General features: G+C 53.6%; 1 protein-coding gene across 1 annotated transcript in view; it reads right to left on the bottom strand.

The window, feature by feature from the left end:
* Positions 1 to 23,080, bottom strand: part of VSTM2B (V-set and transmembrane domain containing 2B) — a 38,470-nt gene that overhangs the window by 13,958 nt on the left and 1,432 nt on the right. The window contains exons 3-4 of the mRNA XM_010355792.2: positions 22,660 to 22,689; positions 20,830 to 21,301 (exon numbers count right to left, since the gene is read on the bottom strand). Of these exons, the coding sequence (XP_010354094.2) occupies positions 20,830 to 21,301; positions 22,660 to 22,689 (502 nt within the window). The remainder of the gene's footprint in view (positions 1 to 20,829; positions 21,302 to 22,659; positions 22,690 to 23,080) is intronic.

The following is a 23,080-nucleotide window of genomic DNA, read 5'->3' as shown; positions in this document are numbered from 1 at the left end:
AAATGAAGACACATTTGAGGCCTGGCTCTACACACAAAAATGGACAACAGGCTGGTCTGGCTCTTGCAGCCTAGCTAAGTGGAGGCTCATTTCATAGGCTGATGCTGTAATGCTTCTCCTGTCTTTCACTTGCTCTGTCCAGTAGTGCACAGAATATTCACACATTGAGTACAGGCAGCCACTAGAGAAGAGCTAGTTGAAGGGAAGACATTGTCATCTTCAGACAAAGCCATTCCAACAGTAAGCTTGGATATTCTACCATGAGGACAACCATGGAGGTCTGACGGACAGGCCACTCCTCTGTCAAGCAGATCAAGGCCACTCGCATCTGTTCTGCATTTTGTGCCGTCATAGCACATTGATTGATTGACTGATTGACTGACAGGGTCTCGTTCTGTCACCCAGGCGGCAGTACAGTAGTGCAATCATAGCTCACTGCAGCCTCCAACTCCCAGGCTCAAGTGATCCTCCTGTCTCAAGTGAGCCTCTTGAGTAGCTGGGACTACAGGCACATGCCACCATGCCCAGCTAATTTGAAATTTTTTTTGGTAACAATGGAGTCTTGCTATGTTGCCCAGGCTGCTCTTAAACTCCTGGCCTCAAATGATACTCCCACCTTGGCCTCCCAAAGTGTTGGGATTATAGGTGAGAACCACCACTCATGGCTTATAACAGATCTTTAATCAGAACAAGGGCTTCTTGGCTAGAAAGGTTAGAGAACCAAGCTGAGGGTCCTGGATAGGGGCCCCTGAAACAAGAGGGCTGTCCCCAAGGGGCAATAATGGCCTTGATGGGCTGGACTTGAACATCCATTTAGCCATGGGGACACTAGCCTGTCTGCCTGGGGCAGCTGGGAACAGACCTGCTCTTCCCGATTCCCCATCACCTGCTCTGGGGCCCACTCAGGAGTGCAACAGAAGGCCATGCCCCAGCTGAAGGAGGAGGCTCCGTCTCTGAGTTTCCTGGGGGCAGGGTACAACTAGTTTCTCTGGGTTTGCAGGGGCTTGTGGAATGAGAGTAGGAGAGGGCATTTAGTAGCCATCCTGGCTACAGTCAAACCCCATCCTTTTCCATCTGGGGAGATGTATATGATCCAGATGCCAAGGTCAGGGTCAGGGCCAGCATTAGGGCCAGCATCAGGGGTCTCCTCGGGCAGCACTGGGGCCAGTGTCAGGGGTCTCCTGGGATAGCACTGGGGCCAGTGTCAGGGGTCTCCTGGGGCAGCATTAGGGTAGCGTTAGGGTTCTCCTGGGGCAGCACTGGAGCCAGCGTCAGAAGTCTCCTGGGACAGCACTGGGGCCAGTGTCAGGGGTCTATTGGGGCAGCACTGGGGCCAGTGTCTGGGGGTCTCCTGGGGCAGCCTTGGGGCCAGCATCAGGGTTCTCCTGAGGCAGCCTTGGGGCCAGCGTCAGGGGTCTCCTGGGACAGCATTGGGGCAAGTGTCAGGGTTCTCCTGGGGCAGCACTGGGGCCAGTGTCAGGGGTCTCCTGGGGCAGCACTGGAGCCAGGATCAGGTGTTTCCTGGGACAGCATTGAGGCAGCGTCAGGGGTCTCCTGGGGCAGCACTGGGGCCAGCATCAGGGTTCTCCTGGGGCAGCACTGGGGCCAGCATCAGGGTTCTCCTGGGGCAGCACTGGGGCCAGCATCAGGGTTCTCCTGGGGCAGCACTGGGGCCAGCGTCGGGGCTCTGCTGGGGCAGCCTTGGGGCCAGCATCAGGGTTCTCCTGGGGCAGCACTGGGGCCAGTGTCGGGGCTCTGCTGGGGCAGCATTGCGGGCAGTGTTGGGGGTCTGCTGGGGCAGCACTGGGGGCAGCATCGGGGGTCTGCTGTGGCAGCACTGGGGGCAGCGTCAGGGGTCCGCTGGGGCAACATTGGGGGGCAGCGTTGGGGGCAGCGTCGGGGCTCCCCCAGAGACTAGCCTTTCACTCTTCTTCTCTATTTCCCTGCCTGCCCCACTCCCTGATTTCCTGGTTACAAAACACTGTATTCTACAGAGTCCGGGGACAAGGTGAAGGCACCAAGTGGCCACCTGAGGGCTGTGTGGTTTGCAGAAGGGTCGAGTTTGGTGCACGCAGAGTCTTACAAATTGTAAATTATAATCTGGCATGTACAAATTGGGAGACTTCTACATAAAAGCAGAGATTCAGGTATTTCCTAGAAAGGCCCCAGAACCAGCAACCCCGGGCCTGCTTTTCCACCAAGCTACAGGACGCTGGGGCGGGCAGGGGCTGGCTGCTCCTCCCAGCAGAAATCCTTCCCCTCATCCCTCCCTGCTAGCCCCTAGCCTGGGCCCAGGGTGAGCTGCCAGTCCCATCCCCGCCTCCTGTGCAGTGGGCCCCTTTTGCTCAGCCAACCTGGCCCTTCGTGGGTGCCTGAATTCGCATTCTATGTGCCAGGCCTGGTGCAGGACCCAGGAGGCTTGGCTTGCATCCTATCTTTGTCCCTATGCAGTTGTGTGGCCAGGCATGCCCCTTCCTTCATGTCGGGGGCTGTCTTTCCTAGCTCCCACATTCCCAGCTTCCTGATGGGGCCCCTGAGCCTGTCCCACCCTGGGAGCGTCTGGTGGGATCTCCCAGGCCCTGCTGAGAACCTGACTCCCAGCTCTTCCCTGGATGCAGCACTGGCCCAGCCCGCTGCAGGGTGAGAACCTCTGCCACCTTGCAAGGACGCTGCCTCCCTTGTTGACATTTTATGAAAGCCTCTTCATGGATATTTATTCAAAGGGAGTCAGTGAGGAATAATTGAGCACTAACAGAGTTCGGATAGAATCAGTTTCTGCCATAAAATTAATGTGTACTGTAACTGGGGCAGAAACGAGGGGTCACTGATACAGTTGGGCTTTAAAGGAAATCGAGATATTTTAAAGAAAAGTCCAGTCTGGGGTGCAGACCTGCGAGAGCAGACAAGATGTGCACCTGTCCTCCTGCCCTGTCCCTCGCTCCCAGGCCCTGGGCAGTCAGCACTGGGTTTGCAGACAAGCTGTTCTCCTGGGGGTGACGTCATATCCCCTGGGGATGATGCCCAGATGGCTGCCTCCGTGTCCAGGCCGTGGAAGGAGCCGGAGCACTCCTGGGCGAATGTGGCCGGACTGCTTGTTCCCTGCCTGTTTTAGCCATTCCCTGCTGTGCCCTCTCTCCCCTGCCATAGCCCCAGTTGAGGCCTCCACCATGCCCAATGACAGCAGTGGCCCCTAAAGCACTCTCTTACTTTCGTAAACACCCATGCCCCACTCCGTCCTTCAGAAGCACCTGGATACTCTCCCTGTGGTGCAGAACCTTTGATGACTGCCCTCTGCCCACGGGAGAAAGAGCCACTGCCTGAGTGCCACAGTTGGGGTTTCTCCATAACCCTCCATCCCCCCACTTCACTCTGGCCACTCCCCTGCTGCAGCCATGTGCTCTGGTTCCCTGCAAGCATCTCCAGGCTGACCCTGCAGAACGACTAGCCCCCTACTTTTCCTTTGTCCGGATGCTGCCTCCTCCAGGCAGCCCTCCCTGAGCACCCAGACACAGAGGGCTTGGCACAAATGTCTGTGCTATTTGTTTAGGTGCCCTTTGCCTCTGCCTTCTTCTCTTCCACTACCCCATAGGTGCCTTCCTCACATGTCCTACCTCTGTTCGTGGAGGAAGCCCATGCGTGAGAGGGCTGGCCTAGGGCCTCCCTCTCTCCTCAGCCCTCAGCAAGCAGCCCCACCCACAGCCAGGACATGGCAATTGCCTGGTGTTGCAACTGACGACCTCCAGCTGAGAGCAGAGGGCAGGGACCAGACCAGTCAAGCAGACAGAACCTAGCACCTTTAGGATAATGAGGCAAAGGTTGCCAGCACTTATTAGGGCCAGGTACTGCAGCAAGTACGTGACCTACGTTAAATTCTATCCTTGTAACGGCAGGAGTTACTTTTACCCCTATTTTATAGTTGGGAAAACAGGTCCAGGGAGATGAAGTGATTTACCCCAGGCCTGGGGTTGCCAGATAAAAAACAGGACACTCCATTGAATTTGAATTTCAGAAAAACAGTGGATACTTTTTCGTACAAGTATGTCCCAAATATTGCATGGAACATACTTACGTTAAGATGTTACTGGTGGTTTATCTGAAATTCAAATTTAACGGGGTGTCCTATATTTTTATTTGCTAAATCTGGCAGCCCAACCAAGGCCACACTGAGATAAACAGCAGGACTGGGACTCGCTGTGCACACTCTGGCCCCTGTGCACACCTAACCACTGCCACATACACCACCTCTCCAGCCCAAAGAGCCGAACTCTCCTTCCCTAAGAATGCCTCAGCCCAACCCCGGCCCATGGCTACTTGCAAGGGAAGGAGAATGGGGATGATATTTTTTCCTGAATGTTAACATTCATGGTGGCTTTTAAATGTGGCCAACTTTGTCGCCACCTCCTCTCCAGTTTTCCACCTCTTTTGAGCTAGTATCTTGCCCCTAATGGCCCTTTAATGACGTCACTTAAAGTGGATGGCAAGCAGGCCTTTTCTCTGTGGTTGGGCAGCTGCTGTCAGAGGGGGCCACTGGCGGGCCCGACTGCAGTGAGCCCCGGGGAGCTCCCCATCAGGGACGGTGAGGCTGCCTCCCTCAGCGTGGGGCCCATTCCTCACCTGGAGGCCCTTGCCCCATCTGGATTGCTAACCTTCAAGGCTGTGGGATGCTAACAGGCACACAATTCTCAGTGCCCCCAGCAGTACTTGGCCCCTGCAAGAGAATTTTCCCCTTTATCCCTCTCAGCGGCCTTAGGAGGTAGAAGCCACTTTCCCCTTTTATAGGTGAGGTCCAGAGAGTTTGAGTGACTTGCCTAAGGTCACACAGTGGGTAGGTGGTAGAAGGTTATCTCCAGTGACTCCCTGGTACCTGTGAATGAGTCCAGGTTCCTTAGCTAGCTGGAAGCCCTTTCACCCAGTGGACAGTGCTGCCTTGCCTGTCTCCACACTCTTTTGAGTGCCTTGAGCTCCAGGTAAACAGGACTCCCACGCTGGGGGCTGCATGCACCCAGGCTCTCCTGCCTTCAGGCCTTTGCTCAGTCTGTTCCCTTTGCTAGACTCCCTTCCCGATCCTCTCCGGCTCTCTCGAGCTCACCCATCCTCTCTGGCTCATCCCAGAGGCCCCCACAAGGGGACTCCAACACAGCTCTGAATCCATCTACTTCCTGACCCTGCCATTACTCCATACCCACCCTGCCCTGGCCCTCCAACCCTCCCCTTTACCGCATCAGCTCTCACCTGGGCGGGGGCAGCAGCTCCCGACAGGCCGCCCTGCATCCACTGACCCCCCGCAAGCCAGTCACCGACACCCCAGCACTCTAATGTGACTGCCCGGAATGCCCTTTTCTGTTCTCTTTTTTAACTTTTATTTTAGAATCAGGGGGTACATGTGCAGGTTGGTTCTACCAAAAAGACACCTGCACCTGTTAGTTCATCACAGCAGTCACTATTCACAATAGCAAAGACATGGGACCAACCCAGGTGCCCATCAATGGCGGGTTGGATAAAGAAAATGTGGTGCATACGTATCATGGAATACTATGCAGCCAGAAAAAAGAGCCAAATCATGTCCTTTGCAGCAACAGAGTGCTCTTTTCTTTTGTTTTTTGAGATAGAGTTTCACTCTTGTCGCCCAGGCTGGAGTGCAATGGCCTGATTTTGGCTCACTGCAACCTCTGCCTCCCCGGTTCAAGTGATTCTCCTGCCTCAGCCTCCTGAGTAGCTGGGGTTACAGTCATGCGCCACCACGCCCAGCTAATTTTTGTATTTTTAGTAGAGACGGGGTTTCACCATGTTGTCCAGGCTGGTCTTGAACTCCTGACCTCAGGTGATCTATCTGCCTCAGCCTCCCAAAGTGCTGGGATTGCAGGCGTGAACTACCACGCTGGACCCACAGTGCTCTTTGCAAATGCAAAGCACAAATTTCTCCTGCTCCCCAAGTTCCCAGGAGTGTCTGTCTCAGGTTGAAGACCTAACTCCTCTCGCCTGGCTACCCCTCTGCCTGCACCCCTGCCTGCCTCCCAGTGCCATCATGAATCCACCCTGCCGACCCCCAGGGATCTCCCATTCACCCATTTCCGTCCTTCTCAGACCATGGGTCTCCTTCAGACAGCAGGCCCTCCCTGACCCAGTCTGGAGGCTCCCTTTGTCCTACAGGCTGCAAGCCAAGCTCCATTTCTTCGGGGCTACATGTTGATGGCCGTAGTGTGTTACCATCTGACCCCTGTCTTCTCTGCTAGAGGGTGTGCCTGAGAGAGTGGAGACCATGGCTGTCTCAGCTGCATATGTCCTCGTCACCCGGCACACTGCCCGTACCCTGAGAGGCTCATAAAATATTTGTTGAATGAATGAATGAATGAAAGTCTTTCTTAGACATCCCAGCTGGTCTAACCATCCATAATGCACCAGACATTGGGCCAGGTCCTTCAAAGGTGGCCTTGTATTTTTAACCTTCAGATACAAGGTGGGGCTGAGAGGCCTGTCTCAAGTTCCCTCTGGGGAGCCCAGGGCTGCCACAGTGACCTTGACCTGACCTTCCAGCTGCCCAACACTGCCAGCACACATGTCTTTGTCTAACTTTTTCTCAAGACCATTTCACAAATTCACCTTCATTTTCCTTTTATACCAATTTGTTCATTAAAAACTCTTCATTCTATTATGCCGCATTCAGTTTTACAAGCCACTTCAAATTCTTCCCTTAGAAGGTAGCATATATGTGAAAACTATTTGTATATTTAATATAATGTACATACATATTGGTATATATATACCCACGTGAGAACTATATGAGCTGCTTTTAAATCTTTTAAAGCAGTAGAACCCTATTTTCAACTAATGGCTGCATGGGACCCCAATATGTAAAACCATTAGAAGCAGAATGGCTCTGGTTGAAGTTGGGGTGGGGCTCCTGGGGTTCCAAGGAGCACAGTTTGGGAATCACTCACCCTAGGCTCTCTAAAAGCCCCTTCAAGATCTAAAACTCTGGGACTTGTGAATGCTGGAGTGCTGGTGTGCCCATTATGCAGATGGCAGAGCTGGGGGATCTGTCCATATTTTGAATGAGTGGAGCCCGCCCCTCCTTGAAGTCTCCTATACTGGCCTCATTTAAACCCCAGTTGTCTGGGGGTACCTCACCTCCCTGCTACAATCTTCCCAACCTTGGAGCCAGGGTGTACCTTGGATCTCCTGGGTCCGGCAAATAGTGGGTAGTCAATTAATGCCTGCTCAAGGAAGGCTGCTCACTGTATGGGTCCAGGCTTCAGCTCCTTGTCCTGCACAGTGGAACTTGGCCTGGCTGGGCAAAGGCAGGGATGGTGGAGCATGGCTTGAGGTCGGGGAGGAGGCTGTAGGTCCCTCCAGCCAGCACACACAGGACCTAACCACAGTCCTTTCCCATTGCAATCCGCCTTTGGGTTCCACCTCAGTGACACCTGGATATTTCTTTCTGTTTCACAGTGAGGACTTTTCTTTAGAAACGCAATTTAACCAAAAAGGTTAACATATTTTAATTGCCCAGGGATAGTGCTCTGAAAATTCTATAACATGTGCTCATTAAATGAAATTAGCACAGAGGAGCTGCCCGGGATATGTCACGCATTAAAATATGACGCTATAGAATAGAATGCATTATGAATTATTGCCTGGTGTATTTTTGTTACATTAGTCTTTAATGTGAATACAGTTGTTTATCTGCCCACCTGGAGATGAGATTTTTTAAATGCCTGAAAAAACATATCTACATTAATTTGTCCATGTACAAGAATCAGCAAATCTGGGCCAGGCTGCATCCGCCAGAGTACCCAGTGCCCAGCAGAGGGAGGAGGTCTGCTGCTCCCGTCCCTGAAGACTGAGGGGTTAGGGGAGCTGAAGCAGGCTGTGGTTGGCTGTGTCCACTCACTCTGCCCATCCTTCCTGTCTGTGTTCAATGGCCTAGGAACTGTAGGCAGAAGCATGGAATGGCATGGAATTCTGGGCCCTACCACCCCCTGGATACTTTTTTCCTATGGCCTCCTTCCTGGAAGACATGACTTGAGTGTGCGGTGTTCAGTTGCGGGAAACTCCAACCTTAGGCATGCCTGCAATCCCAATCCCACCCATCCTGCAAGCTTCAACTTGTATCCCAATTCTACCCATCTTTCCATCCATGTTTTGCATATTTATCCATTTCTCCTACTTTCTACTCTCCATTTACCCATCCACCCACTCACATCTTCTTTCCACCCATTCATCAGCTATTTATTTTTCCACCCATCCCCAATTCACTCATCCATCCATCCATCCATCCATCCATCAATCCATCCATCCATTCTCCCATCCATTCACCCATCTATCCACCCACTCATCATCTCTCTACCCACCCATTCATTTTCCCATCCATCCACCCATCTATCTATCCACTCATCATACTTCTACCCACCCATTCGTTCTCCCATCCATCCACCTTTCTACCCATCTACTCATCATTCTTCTGTCCATCCATTCATTCTCCCATCCACCCACCCATTCACACATTGATTCACCCTTCTTCTTACCCACCCATTCATTCTCTCATCCATCCACCCATTCACACATTAATTCATCCTTCTTCTTACCCACCTATTCATTCTCCCATCCATCCACCCATCTACCCATCCACTCATCATACTTCTACCCACCCATTCATTCTCCCATCCATCCACCCCCATCTACCCATCTACTCATCATTCTTCTATCCATCCATTCATTCTCCCATCCATCCACCCATTGACACATTGATTCACCCTTCTTCTTACCCACCCATTCATTCTCCCATCCATCCACCCATTCATACATTAATTCATCCTTCTTCTTACCCACCTATTCATTCTCTCATCCATCCACCCATCTACCCATCTGCTCATAATCCTTGTATCTATGCATTAATTCTCCCATCCAATCACCCATCTTTACATCTACTTATCATTCTTCTATCCAACCACTCATTCTCCCATCCATCCACCCATCTACCCATCTACTCATCATCCTTCTGCCCACCCTTTCATTCTCCCATCCATTCACCCATCTACCATCTACTCATCATCCTTCTACCCATCCATTTGTTCTCCCATCCATTTGCCCATCTACCATCTACTCACCATCCTTCTACCTATTCATTAATTCTCCCATCCAGCCACCCATCTACCCATCCACTCATCATCCTTGTATCCATCCATTCATTCTTCCATATGCCCACCCATCTACCCATCCACTCATTCTCCTTCTACTCATCCATTCATTCTCCCACTCATTCACCCATTCCCTTATCCTTCCTTCCACCCATCCAATAATTCTCTCACCATCCACCCCTCTATCTATTCACTCATCCTTCCTTCTACCCATCCATCCACCCATCTACCCATCAACTTATCATCCTTCTACCCACCCATTTGTTCTCCCTTCTATCTATCCATCTACCTATCCACTCATTTTCCTTCTACCCATCCATTTATTATCCCATCCATTCATCCTTCCTTCCACCCATCTATTAATTCTCCAATTCATCCACTCACCCACTCATTCTTCCTTCTACCCATCCATTCATTCTTCCATCATCCACCCATCTATTCATCCTTCCTCCCACCCATCCTTCATCATTTCACACATCCTTCCCTCCACTCACCCACCAGCTACTTGTTTCTCCACCCATTCACCCCAGCACCCATCCAGACAGCCATCAACCCATCCATCCAATGAGTCCAAGCCCCATCATCTCTTGACTGAATCACTGCCTCCAAAGTGGTCTCCCCCATCCATCAAATTCATCCCACCTCTCCAATCTCCACACTGCAACTAGAGTGACCATTTCTGAAAGCATCATGTCCTAGCCACTCAAACCCCATCCCACTGCCCTTAGGATAAAGCCAAAGCTTCCTGATATCTTCAAAAGGCCTTACAGTTTAACCCTGTTTGACCAGTAAACTCTAACTCTTGACTTAATTTCCCCTTTGCTTCCCCATCTTGCTTTCTCTGCACCCACCACAGTAAGCTTCTGTGTGGCCTTTGCATTTCCCCAGATCCCTATTGCCACAGGACCTTTGCATATGTGAGTCCCTCTTCCTGGAAAGCTCTACCCTCTCTCTTTACCTGGCCAACTCGTAACTTTCTTCCTGATTATGGCTCAAATGTCACTTTCTTGGTGAGCCTTCCCTGACTGGGTCAAATCTCCCTATTTTAGCTCCCATAGCCCATGGGCCTTTCCTTTAGAGTACCAGCCATGGCTGCTAATTTCCACTTGCTATGTGACTATTTGATCAATGTCTGTCTCTTCCTCTGTCACTTTCTCAGGACCTCATTAGTCTTAATCACATTGCACCCTCGGTGACTAGAAAAATTCTTGCACATAAAAAAATGCTCCATGGACATTTGCTGGATGAATGATTGAATGAATGAATGAACTAGTACAAAGTCTGATGAATATAGGACAGTGGGGAAACAACAGTGAGAATGAACCAGGCCTGCTCTCCATGGGCATCAGTCTGAATGGGGCACTCAGCCAGGTGTTGGCTGCAGAACAGGGCAGGAACTTCTGGGAGCCCTGAGGCAGCAGCAAGGCACATCTAGGTGCTCAGAATGAAAGAAACTTCTTTGGCTGCAGGGTCAGGAAGTCTTCTCCCAACTACCAGCCCACCCTGGCCCCACCTTTCTGAGTTCTTCCCAACTACAAATCCATCCTGGTAACCCACCTCTCTTGTGCCTGAGCTGAGCCCTGAGTTCATCCTCCATCCTGCATGGCCACCATAACTACACCATGAGATCCTCCCTGGGGCAGGGGCTAGGTCTGCCTGATGCTCTGGGTAGCCCCCTGCCCCTTCGCCTGGGCCAGACCAGATACAGCAGACCAGGAATCCCCACCCCGCCTCAGACTGAGCCTGCTGTAATGTCAGCTCTCCCTTCTATTGGTTTATTAAAGATTCTTCCTCTGGGCGTTTGTACGAGAATCAGTTGTAATAAAAGTCACTCTAAGGGGACTGACACTGCAGTTGGGCTTTCCTGGCTTAAAGAAAACTGTGCCTTCCTCCCTGAGGGTAGCTCATGGGCAGCAGGCCAGGGCCAGCAGATGGAGGGCTCTCTGTCTCTAGAGCTATCCGATTACAGGTGGGTGGGCCTCCAGCAGGAGTCTGCAGTGGGCTGTCTGTGCTGGGCAGGAGGCAGGCTCACATGGCGTGAAGGGTGGAGACAGGCAGAAGGGGTCCTGGCTTCCTGGCCCAGACTGCAGCCTGCTCACACTCCCAGCACATCCCAGAGGTGGCATCTCTGTCCTGCATTCATCTCACTAGCCTGGGTGCCAAGTGGCACCTTTATTGGCAATCTCTGGGCACAGTGAGCCACAGCAAGGGAAGCTGGGGTTGATGTGAATATGAAAAGCAAAATGCAGGAACACAATTGGAAGAACCAGTACACATCCTGAGCCTGTAATGCTGACCTGAGTTACGTCACCCAAAAGGCCCATCCCTGTGGGGCACTCCCTGACACAGGCGGCTCTTCCTCTCTCTCTCACTCTGTCTCTGTAAAGGCCCCAGTGACGGGGACTCCGGGCACCTCCTCTCAGTCTAAACCTACCCCAGGAGGCTCTCTGGCTATATGACATGGTGAAAGAGTTTTCTACCTTCTCCCTACTTCTCCCATGGAGACACAACTGTCCAATGCTGCAAACACCAGCCTCTCCTCTGAGCTTTTCCTTGTCACCCAAAAGGCCCTAGCCCCTCCCATCACAATGCTCCTGCCACTGGCAGCAGCCTATATGTCAAAGGAGCATGACCAGGCATGACATGGAGCAGCTTTCCCCAGGAGCCCTGTTAGCACAGCCAGGCCTCGGGCATGCGGGCAAACCCGGAGGTTTGATTTGCTGGTGGACCATACGAAACCATGATGAAGCTGTCCTTGTTCACCAAGGAGCTCCTGACTCAGAGCAAATAGCCCCAACCAGGCTAGGATGAGGATGTGGCACCATCCCCATTTTTCTACCTTCCGCAACTTGAAATGGCGCAGCCAGAGAATGTACAAAAACAGCAACTCTCCGAGCCATTTGCAATCTGATGGCCCTTTCTGTTTCTGAGCTCCATCAGCCCCATCACTGAGATGGTCTGGATGTTCATCCCCTCCAACCTTATGTTGAAATGTGATCCCCAGTGTTGGAGGTGGGGCCTGGTGGGAGGTAACTGGGTCATGGGAGTGGATTCCCCCACGAATGGCCTGGTGCCTTCCTCATGGTAATGAGGCAATGGGTGAGTTCCTACTCTATTAGTTCACATGAGAGCTGGTTGTTTAAGGAGCCTGGCACATCCTCCCTCTCTCTCTTGCTTCCTCTCTCACCATGTGACACGCCTACTCCCCCACCTTGAGTTAAAGCTTCTTGAAGCGTCACCAGAAGCCAAGTAGATGCTGGTGCCTTGCTCATACAGCCTGCAGAACTGTGAGCCAAATAAACCTCTTTTCTCTATAAATGACCAGACTCAGGTATTCCCTGATAGCAATGCAAAATCACCATTAGCTCCATCATGCCCATGGCATGTGCAGGAGGGAGGGCAGTCTCATGAAGGAAGTCTCAGATCAGAGCACCCTGTCCAGCTTAGTAAGCTATCCTGGATGGTTAACACAATTCCCATGAATAACGCTGGTTACCAAAGCCAACATCCACTGAGTGTATTCTAGGTGCCAGGCCCTGTGCTAAGCTGACATCTTTCCATGGATTATCCCCCAGATCCTGCCAACCGCTCTCTGGCATAGGAATCAGTGTCGTGCTAATGATAACAGATGACGGAACTCGCACACAGGGAGTGGGAAGTGATGAACTCAAGAATCCAATCAAGCGGTTGGATGTATCTGGAAAACAAGTATAATACTCTCAGGGTATGAAGGGCAAGAGTGAGAAGCACATGCTGTGACTTTTGCAGGGCCAGAGCCCTGTAAAGGCCCAGAAATGTGGTAAATTTCTTGGCATTCAAATCCTGGCTTACCTGTGAGCCAGCCAGCTGAACAGTGAGGAACATTTGAAATGTCAGGAAAGAATGCAATGGTTGGAAGTGGTGGTGAGTGTAACTCCCTCCAGAACCATGTTCAGTCTCCACTGGGTGATGCTTTGGTTCTCCCACCAGCATGGGCAGCCGTAGGGAGGACTGACCTGCCTAAGTAATTTTCCTGGCCTCAGTCTCTAACGGGCATCAGATGCTCAACTGGGACTCTGAGGGGGTGCCCTGTCCCTCTCAGCGGCCCTTCTGGCAAGCTGGTTACTTCTGAGCTGGACGGAGCAGAGCCCATGGGTGCAGGACAGTAGGTGGGTGCAGGAGAGTAGGTGGGTGCAGGGGATGGGTGGGTGTGGGGAAAAGCTTCCGAAATGTCCACTTTGACTCCTTATTTCATGCCAACACCAGGACCCCTCAACATTCCTCTTGAACTGCAAAAACCAGAGCGAACTGAAGCCTCTCCAAAGTAGCTTTGATATTCCAGCCTGGAGAGCAGTAACAACAGAACAGAACAACCAATAACTTCCAGAAACAGGATTGCTGGCAGGGACAGGCTTTGCACAAGGTGTGTCTCTCAAGGGCCATCCTGTGGAGGATGCACGCAGGAGAAGGGGCCTGGGCTATGCTCATACTTTGCGGTCACTGAGGGTACTGCTGTCTGTAAGCAGCCCCCCAGCCACCTCCACCATTGACTGCTTGACAGCAGCTACACCCTAACCCACAGGAGGCCAGATGGGATCCTCCATCTTGGTATTCATAGCACATCTTCCGTGAGAGCACCAAAGCCACGGACAAGCAGGCTAATTTTGCTAGAAGCACCAGCCCGGGGAAGGAGGTGTGTCAGCCTTCATCAGGAATAGGCAGGAATCGGGAGTTACAGGGGCTGAGCCTGTTGACTTCTCATCTCAAACTTCCCTGCAGCTCTTACATAAGGCAAAGTGAAACCTTCTCACCGCTCTGGATACAAGTTTCCAAGAGATGCCTGGTGATAGTCAGCAAAGCTTGGGGGAATAAAAAAGATAATGCTTTTATTTTTCTCCTGTGCTGCAAAAATGTCTTAAAACCATACTGGCGTCTCCCAGAAAGCTCAGGGGTTTAGACCACAGCCAAGGCCTTGCTCTGTCCACACAGAGCAGAACTAATCAATATCATATTACAAAAGCACTTGACCTCATTTATCCCCACGGATGCTTGGGGAATGCTTAATATTCAGAGCTTTAAGGATATGCACCTGGCGTGTTTAATGAGCAGTTCCTTGTTGGGGGGTTAGCTCCCGGTGACATTTAATAAGGCTGGCTCCCAGGTCTTTTCTTGGGGGCTGCCACTCCACCTGGGGAGAGAGTCTGGGCTCTGGCTAAGAGCACAGAGAGAGCGCTGTGTCTTCTGGGGGATGGACTGAAGCAGGAGGCATTAGGGAGAACTGCAGGAAGGAGGAAAGCTGGTGAGAGGAGAGCGTGGCACATAGTAAGTGCTCAGTAAAAGGCAAATATTATTATTTATCATTAGTATAATCCAAAAGCAGCTGTTTTATCCTGAATTTAGGATCTTGCTGATGCTGAGAGGATGGTTGCCCAGTGAGCTGACTGCTATACAAAGGTCATTCCATTCGGTGTGGCCTTCTCCATCCTTCGGAAGCAGAGAGAGGGCATCTGAAAGCTTTTCCAGGTCTGACCTAAGGTGGGAGACTTCAGCCCCAGGTGCTTCTTTCAAGTCATAAGTCACACACTACATACAGGAAGCCTCTCTTCTGATTGCCTCAGCTGGATTAGTGCTGGCACAGCACAGACTGCTTTGCCCTGGAATTACCTGGGTGCCCTGGCTCCTCTGTTTGGGTCCACGCTGCGATCTCTGGTTCCCCTTCATGGCAAGCGTGGGGCTGGGCCCAGCAGACTCCCAGTGACTGGCTGCTGGGGGAGAGGACGGCATGTTGCTGATGATGGTGTAAGATTGCTGCTGTCAGGGATGATGCAGGCATCGCTTGCCAGCTGTGAGGCTCAGCCATTTCCTTTATGAAATCCTCTAATTTTCTCTTTCAGGATGCTCAGAGAGCCTCGCCTTCTCTTCTCTGGGACATCTCTTGCCAGATTTATTTTCTTCTTAATTATAATTCTCATGTCACATCAGAGCTTGGGGGAAGAATGGATTGTTCATTTAAGGCGAGAGCCTTTGGGTCCTCTTCGGTCCGGGGAGATGGGAAAACCAGGTGGCCGCCTCCATGGCCTGCTCAGGGCCCACAGGTCCCGGGCCTGCTGGTGCTGTTGGTGACTCCGCTGCATCACGATTCTCCTGGGTCATGTGTGTGCCATTCCTTCAGCTCTATCATCACGAGGGTATGGGTCGAGATGTAGTGACTGTCTCCACCTTGCCCACGGCCCACTTCGGTCACGGTTTACGGTTGCCATGGCGACATCCAAGGATGCTCCCCCGTGACGGCTCCCAGCAGCCACAGCCTCTCTACAGCCGTCATACCCATGGCCTTGGCTGTCTTTCTCTCATTGTTAATTGAAATATTGAGAGCCAGTTCTCTGTGTGGGCACCCAGCAGCAGCTTGCCACATCCAGCCGGCTCTCTGTGGGGGCCATGGTGCCTTCCTTTGGAGCCAGAGCCCTGAGGCTAATTAGAGGTTCACATGCCACCGCTCTGATCCCAAGGTCCCTGCAGAGGGGAACTTCTGGCCAATACGACAGCCATTCGGTTGCAAACTGGATTATTTTGAGGCCACGCTAGATTTCACTGCAGTGCCTTTTCCATTTAGAAGTGTTTGTCTGGAAGATATTCTGTTTGGTCTCTCTCTCTCTCTTTTCTAGAAATGGTAACCAGCAACAAAGTGTTCACGAAAAATGGGTCAGTGTTCAGATTAATTAGGAGCCAGATTTACGAACACAGCTAAGATGGGGCCCGGCCTCCTGCGCCTGCTCTGCTCTGCTAATCCAGTCCATGTTTATTTTTAAGCACAAATACCAAAATGTCTCTTGACAAATGAGACGTGAAATGAATGAGTTTTTGCACATCAACTTTTAGTGCAAATATGTATTTGGCTGTATTGGGTACACATGCAGCACGGGAAGGGCTTTCTTGCCTGGCTGTGCAGTAGCTAATGGATGAGGGCTGGAGGAAGTCCCCCCTCTCTCCTTCCTGGCATTACCAAAGTGGCTTATGTAAAAAATAGGGACTTTTTTTTCTGACTTCCTTCCAGGAACCATCGCTTAATGGGGGCGATTGGGGACATGTGCTGGGACCGCCTCTGCAGTCGCCAATCTGAAACGGCCAGTGTCCTGAGCCTCTTTTCCCTCCCTCCCTTCCTTCTTTCCCTCCTTCCTTCCCTCCTTCCTTCCTTCCTTCCTTCCTTCCTTCCTTCCTTCCTTCTTTCCTTCCTTCCTTCCTGCCTTCCTTCCTTCCTTCTTTCCTTCCTTCCCTCCCTCCCTCCCTCCCTCCTTCCTTCTTTTTCTGAGACAGAGTTTCGCTGGAGTGCAATGGCGTGATTTTGGCTCCCTTCAACCTCCGCCTCCCGGGTTCAAGTCATTATCGTGCCTCAGTCTCCCAAGTATCTGGGATTACAGGTGCCTGCCACCACACCCAACTAATTTTTTGCATTTTTAGTAGAGACGGGGTCTCGTCACGTTGGCCAGGCTGGTCTCAAACTTCTGTCCTCAGGTGATCCACCTGCCTCGGCCTTCTGAAGTGCTGGGATTACAGGTGTGAGCCACTGCACCCAGCACATGAGCCACTGTGCCTGGCCCTGAGTCTCTTCAGTGCCCCAGGTCCTCAGCCCACCTTTCTCAACTCTGCTGTGAGCCCCTGAGGGCTGACCTCTATAGCTTGCGCCACCTGGGTGCCTCTGCCCTCAGATTCCAGAAGGGTTTGGCCAATGGGAGGCCCGGACAGGGAACGGAGGGCGGGAGGAGAGCGAGATCCTTGCTGGGTGACTGTGGGTTGGCTCTGTGCCTCCCCTCTTACTCTCTGTGTGCCACCAGCAGCCCCCATCCTGGCTAGGTCTGCTGATGGCTCCCACTGATGGCAGCCCTGGGCACCTGCACCCATCCTTTGTTGGCTGCCTTAACCCTGTCCACACCTTGATACATACGCTCTTTCCATTCCCCCCAGTGACCCTGTTTGAATGTGCCATGTGCCTCTGCCAGCACCCTGGTTGATACCCTCTGCAAACACTCTAGACTATTAACCAAGAGGCAGCCGTCCTTTTTGGACCGCTCCCCATCAAGCTGCTTAGAATTGCAAGACTGGGAGGCCAGGCCCAAGGTCATCTGCCCCGAGCTCCCTCTGCAGCTCAGGCTGCTGTGGTTCTGAGCAAAGTGGCTGGCTTGTTGCCTCTCGGGGCACTCAGCAGGACCTGGTGCCAGCAACCGAGCTCGGGGCACTGGCTGGTGATGTAGCCCTACAGAAAGGTTACTAATGCCCATCCTCCAAAACACAGTCTGCAGGCTTCACATTGACAGCACACAGCTTGGGTGGCCTTGGGTGACCCGGGCGAGGTAGGACACAAGCCTGAGCATGGCTCCCTCCTTGGCATCAAGGCTGTTCGGGTGTGTTTGTGAATGACAGGTATTGCCATCCACTTTTCCATGCCCAGAGTGGGACACAGAGTGCCTGCAGCAGAACGACTCTCATAAGAGATTCACCTGGAGAGTGGGGGATATAGGTTTTCTGACCTCCCAGCTGAAGGCCCACCTTCTGGCCACCCCAAAGGAGGCTTGGAGAGAGACTGGAGGTTCTTTCTGAGATGTGTCTACACAGTTCCTGGCCTGTTTAGGAGCTGGCAAGGGTTAGAGGGTGATGGAGACCTCAGAGGCCACTGTACTTCTATCCCAGGAGCACTGCTGTCAGGCCCGCTGGGAGCCAGGCAAGCTGTGCTTTCTGGCTGTGGACACCAGCCCCTGCAGAGAAGGCAGAGTGACCCACATGGGCATTGACATATGGCCCTGTGGCTTGTGGATGCTCAAGGCCCTATCTGCTGGGATGGCGCTGGGCACTGTGCCATCAGCATCGAGCTGACCTGAGGACCGCCATATCTGCTGTCCAGCCCACCTTCTCCAGATGATATGTCCTGGAGCATCTTCACTCTCTCATTCAGCCTTCATGGCCAGCACAGAGACTGGAGATCGGACTAGCTATGGCAGGCAGTCAGGTCATCTGTGGCTGGGCCTGCGACTCAGGCTGAAGGCCAGGGGAAGAGGGAGATTCAAGCAGGAGTGTGTTCTTGACCTTGGTCTCATTACCATTTTGTGAGCACAACTAAGTTCACTCTCAAAGATCTCTTTCACATGGTCTTGACCAAAGTCTTTAACCAATGGCCGGTTCTACTTGGCATTCAAGGCCCTCCATAGCCTGGCTTCCAACTGCCAACCTTTTAGCTTTATCTGCTCATCCCCTCCTCTCCACTAGTGCAGCTAATGACCGGGGTGATAATAATGAACATATATGTGCTGCAGTTTCCATACCAAGCTCCCTCTGAGGTCAGAGAGATTATCCTGTTCATTTTACAGATGAGTCAGAGGTGGTAAGCCACTTGCCTAAAATCACACAGCCAGTAAGTGGTGGAGACACAACCCACATCTGGACTTCTGCCTTTCAAATCCTCCAGGAATATCCTTAGAGGTACGTACCAGCTTGTAATGCACACATTTCCTTGCTAAGGCCCAAAGGGAGGGGGAAGAAGGACATTCTCTTCACCAACCAGCATCAGTTAAGCCAATGGCTCTATAAATCAATAGGCGCTCTCCCTGAGCACTGCCTGTATGCTGAACAGAGACGGCTAACTCCTCAAGGAGTCACGCTCCCCTTGCACTATGAAGAGATGAAGCCTGAAAGCAGCCACTACGCCAAGAACTACATTTCCCAGCAGGCACTACATCTGTGTTGGACCATGTGACTGAGTTCTGGCCGATGGAAGAGGGTAGAAGTAATATTTACCACTTCTAGACCTGGCCCTTAAAAAACAACTTGCCATTTTTCCAAACCAGCTTTTCTCTGAGAGAGTTAAGTGCTGCCAGAATGATTTGAGTGGCTATTTTCTCAATCTCCCCAAAACGATACATACTTAGAGTGATCCTAAAGGCATATGAAACAAGTTGATTCATTATACACAATGCATGCCTGAGAGCATTAGGGCTTCATTCTCTTAGGGCAGTGAGGTGACAAGGGCTGCTTCTGTCTCTCCTCCCTGGTCTGCTAGCTCTATGTCATGCCCAGAGTGACTCTGGAAGCCTCTTGCTGAGGCTGGTAGTCTCAGCCTGGGTCCTTGAATGACTGCATGGAACAGAGCCACCACATGCCCTGGGGCACTCCAGGGCAGGACGTGATATGAACGAGGAATATTACATTTGAATTGTGTCAAGCCACTGGCCTTTTGGGGTTTATTTGTCACAGCATCAGTGATATCTTAGTGCAGAGGGTGGAAAGTTCCCAGCTGGGCTGTGAAGGCCCTCTGCAGGTCCCTACCTTCCCCAATAGGCTGAGGGACAGTCTTGTGGGGCCCTGTGTAGCATCCAAGAGGGATGAGGCCTTTGGATCAAGCCAATAGCCTGAGACACACTGAGGAGGCTGCCACAGTAGGTAGAGCTGAATGAGAAACAGAACTGAACTGATGTGCCAGGCAGACTGCAGGCTCAACTGTCAGAGGGCTTGAGAGTTAGCTAGGGAGGCAGGATGAGATGGTGACATGAAGGACATGAAGACCCGCCCCCGTGGATTCTGCAGGTAGTCCAGGAGACTGCAGGTAGACCACCCTTTGAGAACTAACATTGTAGGGTTGTGACAATGTCTTCTGTCACATCTGGGAGGTTTCACATGCACCTGTCCCCAAAGTCAGGCTCCCAGGGCTGTGTGGCCAGGAGAGATGCTCCCTGTGGGACTCTGTATCAAACAAGACTGAGGAGAGGGGCTGAGGGAGGGAGCAACCTGCTCACAGTCAGGCACTGGGGTGGGCTCTGAGGCCCAGCTTAGAGCAGGGGGAGAGGGTGGGGGATACCTTGGGAGGAGGGGCACATTGGACAAGCCTTTCTACTCTCCATAACCACCCCCCACCACCCCGCCTCTGCCAGTGGCTCCTACCACCCCAGAGGTGCCTACCAGGGGGTAGTCAAGCCATCACTTTCTCCTCCTCCTGCCTTCCCACATCCCACCCCCATTCCCAGTCCCCTCTTCCAGCCTCTCAGCTCCCTAAGAAAGCAAGCCTTCCCCTCTGGGTGCCTTCCTAACAGTGGCTTAGGGCTCAGTCCTTACTGTCCCCACCCCAAAGCCAAAGGGAGGGGAGCTGCGATTTACAGTAAAGTGCAGAGCTGGTGCCTAGTGCCATCCTGCATTTAGCTGAAGAGAGTGTAAGCTACACAGCCAGGCCCCTCCACGCCCTTGGACACAGTCGGTTCAATCGAGCACACAGAATAGAAACCAACACAACCCAAGTTTTAACCGCCTTCCGCTCTCCAGCAGGTGCCAGTGCCCCCACCTGGGGATAGCTTATTTCCACCATCGGTGCTGGCAGAGTGCTGGCCCCTTGCCACCATCGGAGCTCACCCCTCAGGGTTCAGTTCTCCAAACCCAAAAGAGGTCGCCTCCCCACACTACAGCCTCCAGCGTACCCTGAGGTCGCTGGCAGCGCAGTCCCCTCCCCCGTTCATAAATGCACATCATAAATGCTTCCAGAGGCCAGGAGTAAAGACAGAGAAACGCCGGGAAGAAGTCCCTAGGGGAGGGCGCTCCCGATCTAACTAGGAAGAAGTGTGCATATACAAATGAGCCAAGGGGGCGGGTCCTGGGTCAGGAGTTCCTTTGGTCGTCCCCGCGCAGCCCCAGCACTGAGCCATCACCGCGCGTGCGCCCCCTCTCCGCGCGCCCTTACCCGAGCCGTGCCTCTGGCGCAGCAGGACCGCCTGTCCCGATGGCGGCGACGCTGACGAAGCAGCAGCAGCTGCCGCGACGGTGGTGGTGGCCGTGTGGGCCGCAGACGCTGCCGCGGCCTCGGGGACTGCGGGATCGATGGCGGCTGGAGGGCTCCCGGGCGGCGGGCTCTTGTCGCCGCGGATGGGCTCGGAGGTGGTGCGGCCCGCGGGGCCTGCGTTGTTGGCGTTGGAGGCGCTGGCGGGGCCGTGGCGACGCGGGCCGCTGCTCTGGATGTGGGACACAGCCTCGGCGGCCTGCATGTTGGGCGGCGCGAAGCGCGAGAGCACGCGCAGCAGCGCCTGGGCCTTGTGCTCCTGCGTGTCGTCGTCGCTGTAGTCCGACACGCGGCATTCGTACACGCCCTCGTCTTGCAGTCGCACGGCGGACAACCGAAGCCGGTGTGAGATGTCATTGCCCTGGACGCGCACGGTCTGCAAGAGAGCAGGGTTAGAGGCCGGGCTGGGCAGCTCCCAAACCTGCTCTTCTGGCCGCCCTGGCCGTCGCGCCCCCTTGTCCGCGCACCCCAACACTTTCGGGATCCCGGTTTGCCCACCATCACGATCTGGCTTCCCTTTCACCCGCGTCTACTCCGTGGCATAGGGCTTCCAACTCTGCGTGGACGCCAGGCAGCCAGCTCTTTGGACAGTGTCCCCACGCCCCCATCATGTTAACCAAACGCTCACCATGCATTTGCCCCGCCCATAAAAACCAACCCTGCTTGTCTTCCCGTAGCTGGCCCTTCAGAAGGGCAGAGCCCACCTCTCCTTCTTCAGGAAATCCCAGGCTGGACTCCCAGTTCTGGAGTGCGCAGAAACCCCAGGCTGGACTGCCCCACGTCTTTCCCGCCGCGACGCGCGCCAACCCACAGTCCCGCCCCAGCCGGCCCTCCACACCTCCCGGCGCAAGGAAGGCCTGCCTGAATCGCGTCCTAAGGAAAGCCACCCTGTCACCGGACCCCGCCCTTCACAGCTAACACTCCGCTCTCCCAAGGAGGCAAGCAACGGTGTGGCTGCTGCTCGGCTCCCTGGCCACCTGCTACCAACCTGCCTTTCCGCGGGATCTCCAGAAGCCCCTCAGCGAAGTGCTCCTCCCCTGCGCCCCGGTGGGGACTTCGGGAAGGAACTGCTCTATGACTCTCACCAAACACCCAGGGAGCCCTCACCTCTGAACCGAGCCCACGAGAAGGCTTCATCATCTCCAGACCCTTCTACGCTCCAGCTGGGAAGCTTGGGCGCATCTCCTCCCAGAGTTACCAACCCCATGACCCGGGCCCCTCGCAGCCTGGCACGAACCACCCCCTATCTTGTCCCCCGCAAGCCTGTAACACCTCGCACCCAAACCCGCAATCCAGGCGGAAGATAAAGGGTTGCAGCGGAGGGCGCAGAGCGGATGCTCAGGGCGGGGCGGAGGGGGCGGGAAGCTGGCGCCACGGTCGCGGGGAGGGCGCGCTCCCGGTGCTGGGAGGAATGCCCGCAGAGCGGAGGCGAGCAGGCGCGAGAGGGCCTAAGCGCGCGGTCCTGACTAAGGGGAGTTTTACAGGTGAGCGCCGAGCCGAATTAGGGGACTCAAGCCTTGGACCCTTGATTTACACAAAAGAGAACCCGACCCTGCAACCGGCGACAGATGGCGCCCGGACAAGCCAAAAAGTCACCAATGCAAGGCTGCGATCGCAGCCCTACTTGCGCGGCCCCACATGCGCGGCTGCCGCGGCTTGCTAAGGGGAGGGAACTGCGGGATGCGAGGCGGCCAGAAGGGGTCTCCCGCGGCCCGCGCTGGGCTCCACACTTACGCTGATTTTAGTTGCATCCTTATTTGTTACCTAAAATGCAAAGAGGGAGAGAGAGAGAGAGAGAGAGACATGAGGCTCGTGGCCTTCTGACTGGGGAAACTCGGATCCGCCTCTAGGCAAGGGCACCCTCCTCCGGCAGGCTAGGACCGAAACCGCCCGGGCGGTGAGGGTTGAGGGCACAGAGGACGTCCGGCTTTCCAGGAGTTTCCCAGGAGGAAGCGGGCTTTGGAGCTAGCATGGTGCCTGACCAACGGGTGGCTGCTCTGGTGTACACCTGCCGGCTGAACTGGGGAGACTGGATGGACACCAGAGTGGGAAGGAAAGCCCCTCTCCTTCCCTCTGGGCATCCTTAGGCCCTGCCCCCTGGCTCAAAATCCTCCCCCAGCTCATTGGGAGTCGTGAATAACTGGAGGGAGGGGCC

This window comes from Rhinopithecus roxellana, chromosome 12 (assembly GCF_007565055.1).
Source record: "Rhinopithecus roxellana isolate Shanxi Qingling chromosome 12, ASM756505v1, whole genome shotgun sequence".
Lineage (NCBI taxonomy): Eukaryota > Metazoa > Chordata > Mammalia > Primates > Cercopithecidae > Rhinopithecus > Rhinopithecus roxellana.
This window is presented reverse-complemented; position numbering and strand designations above follow the sequence as displayed.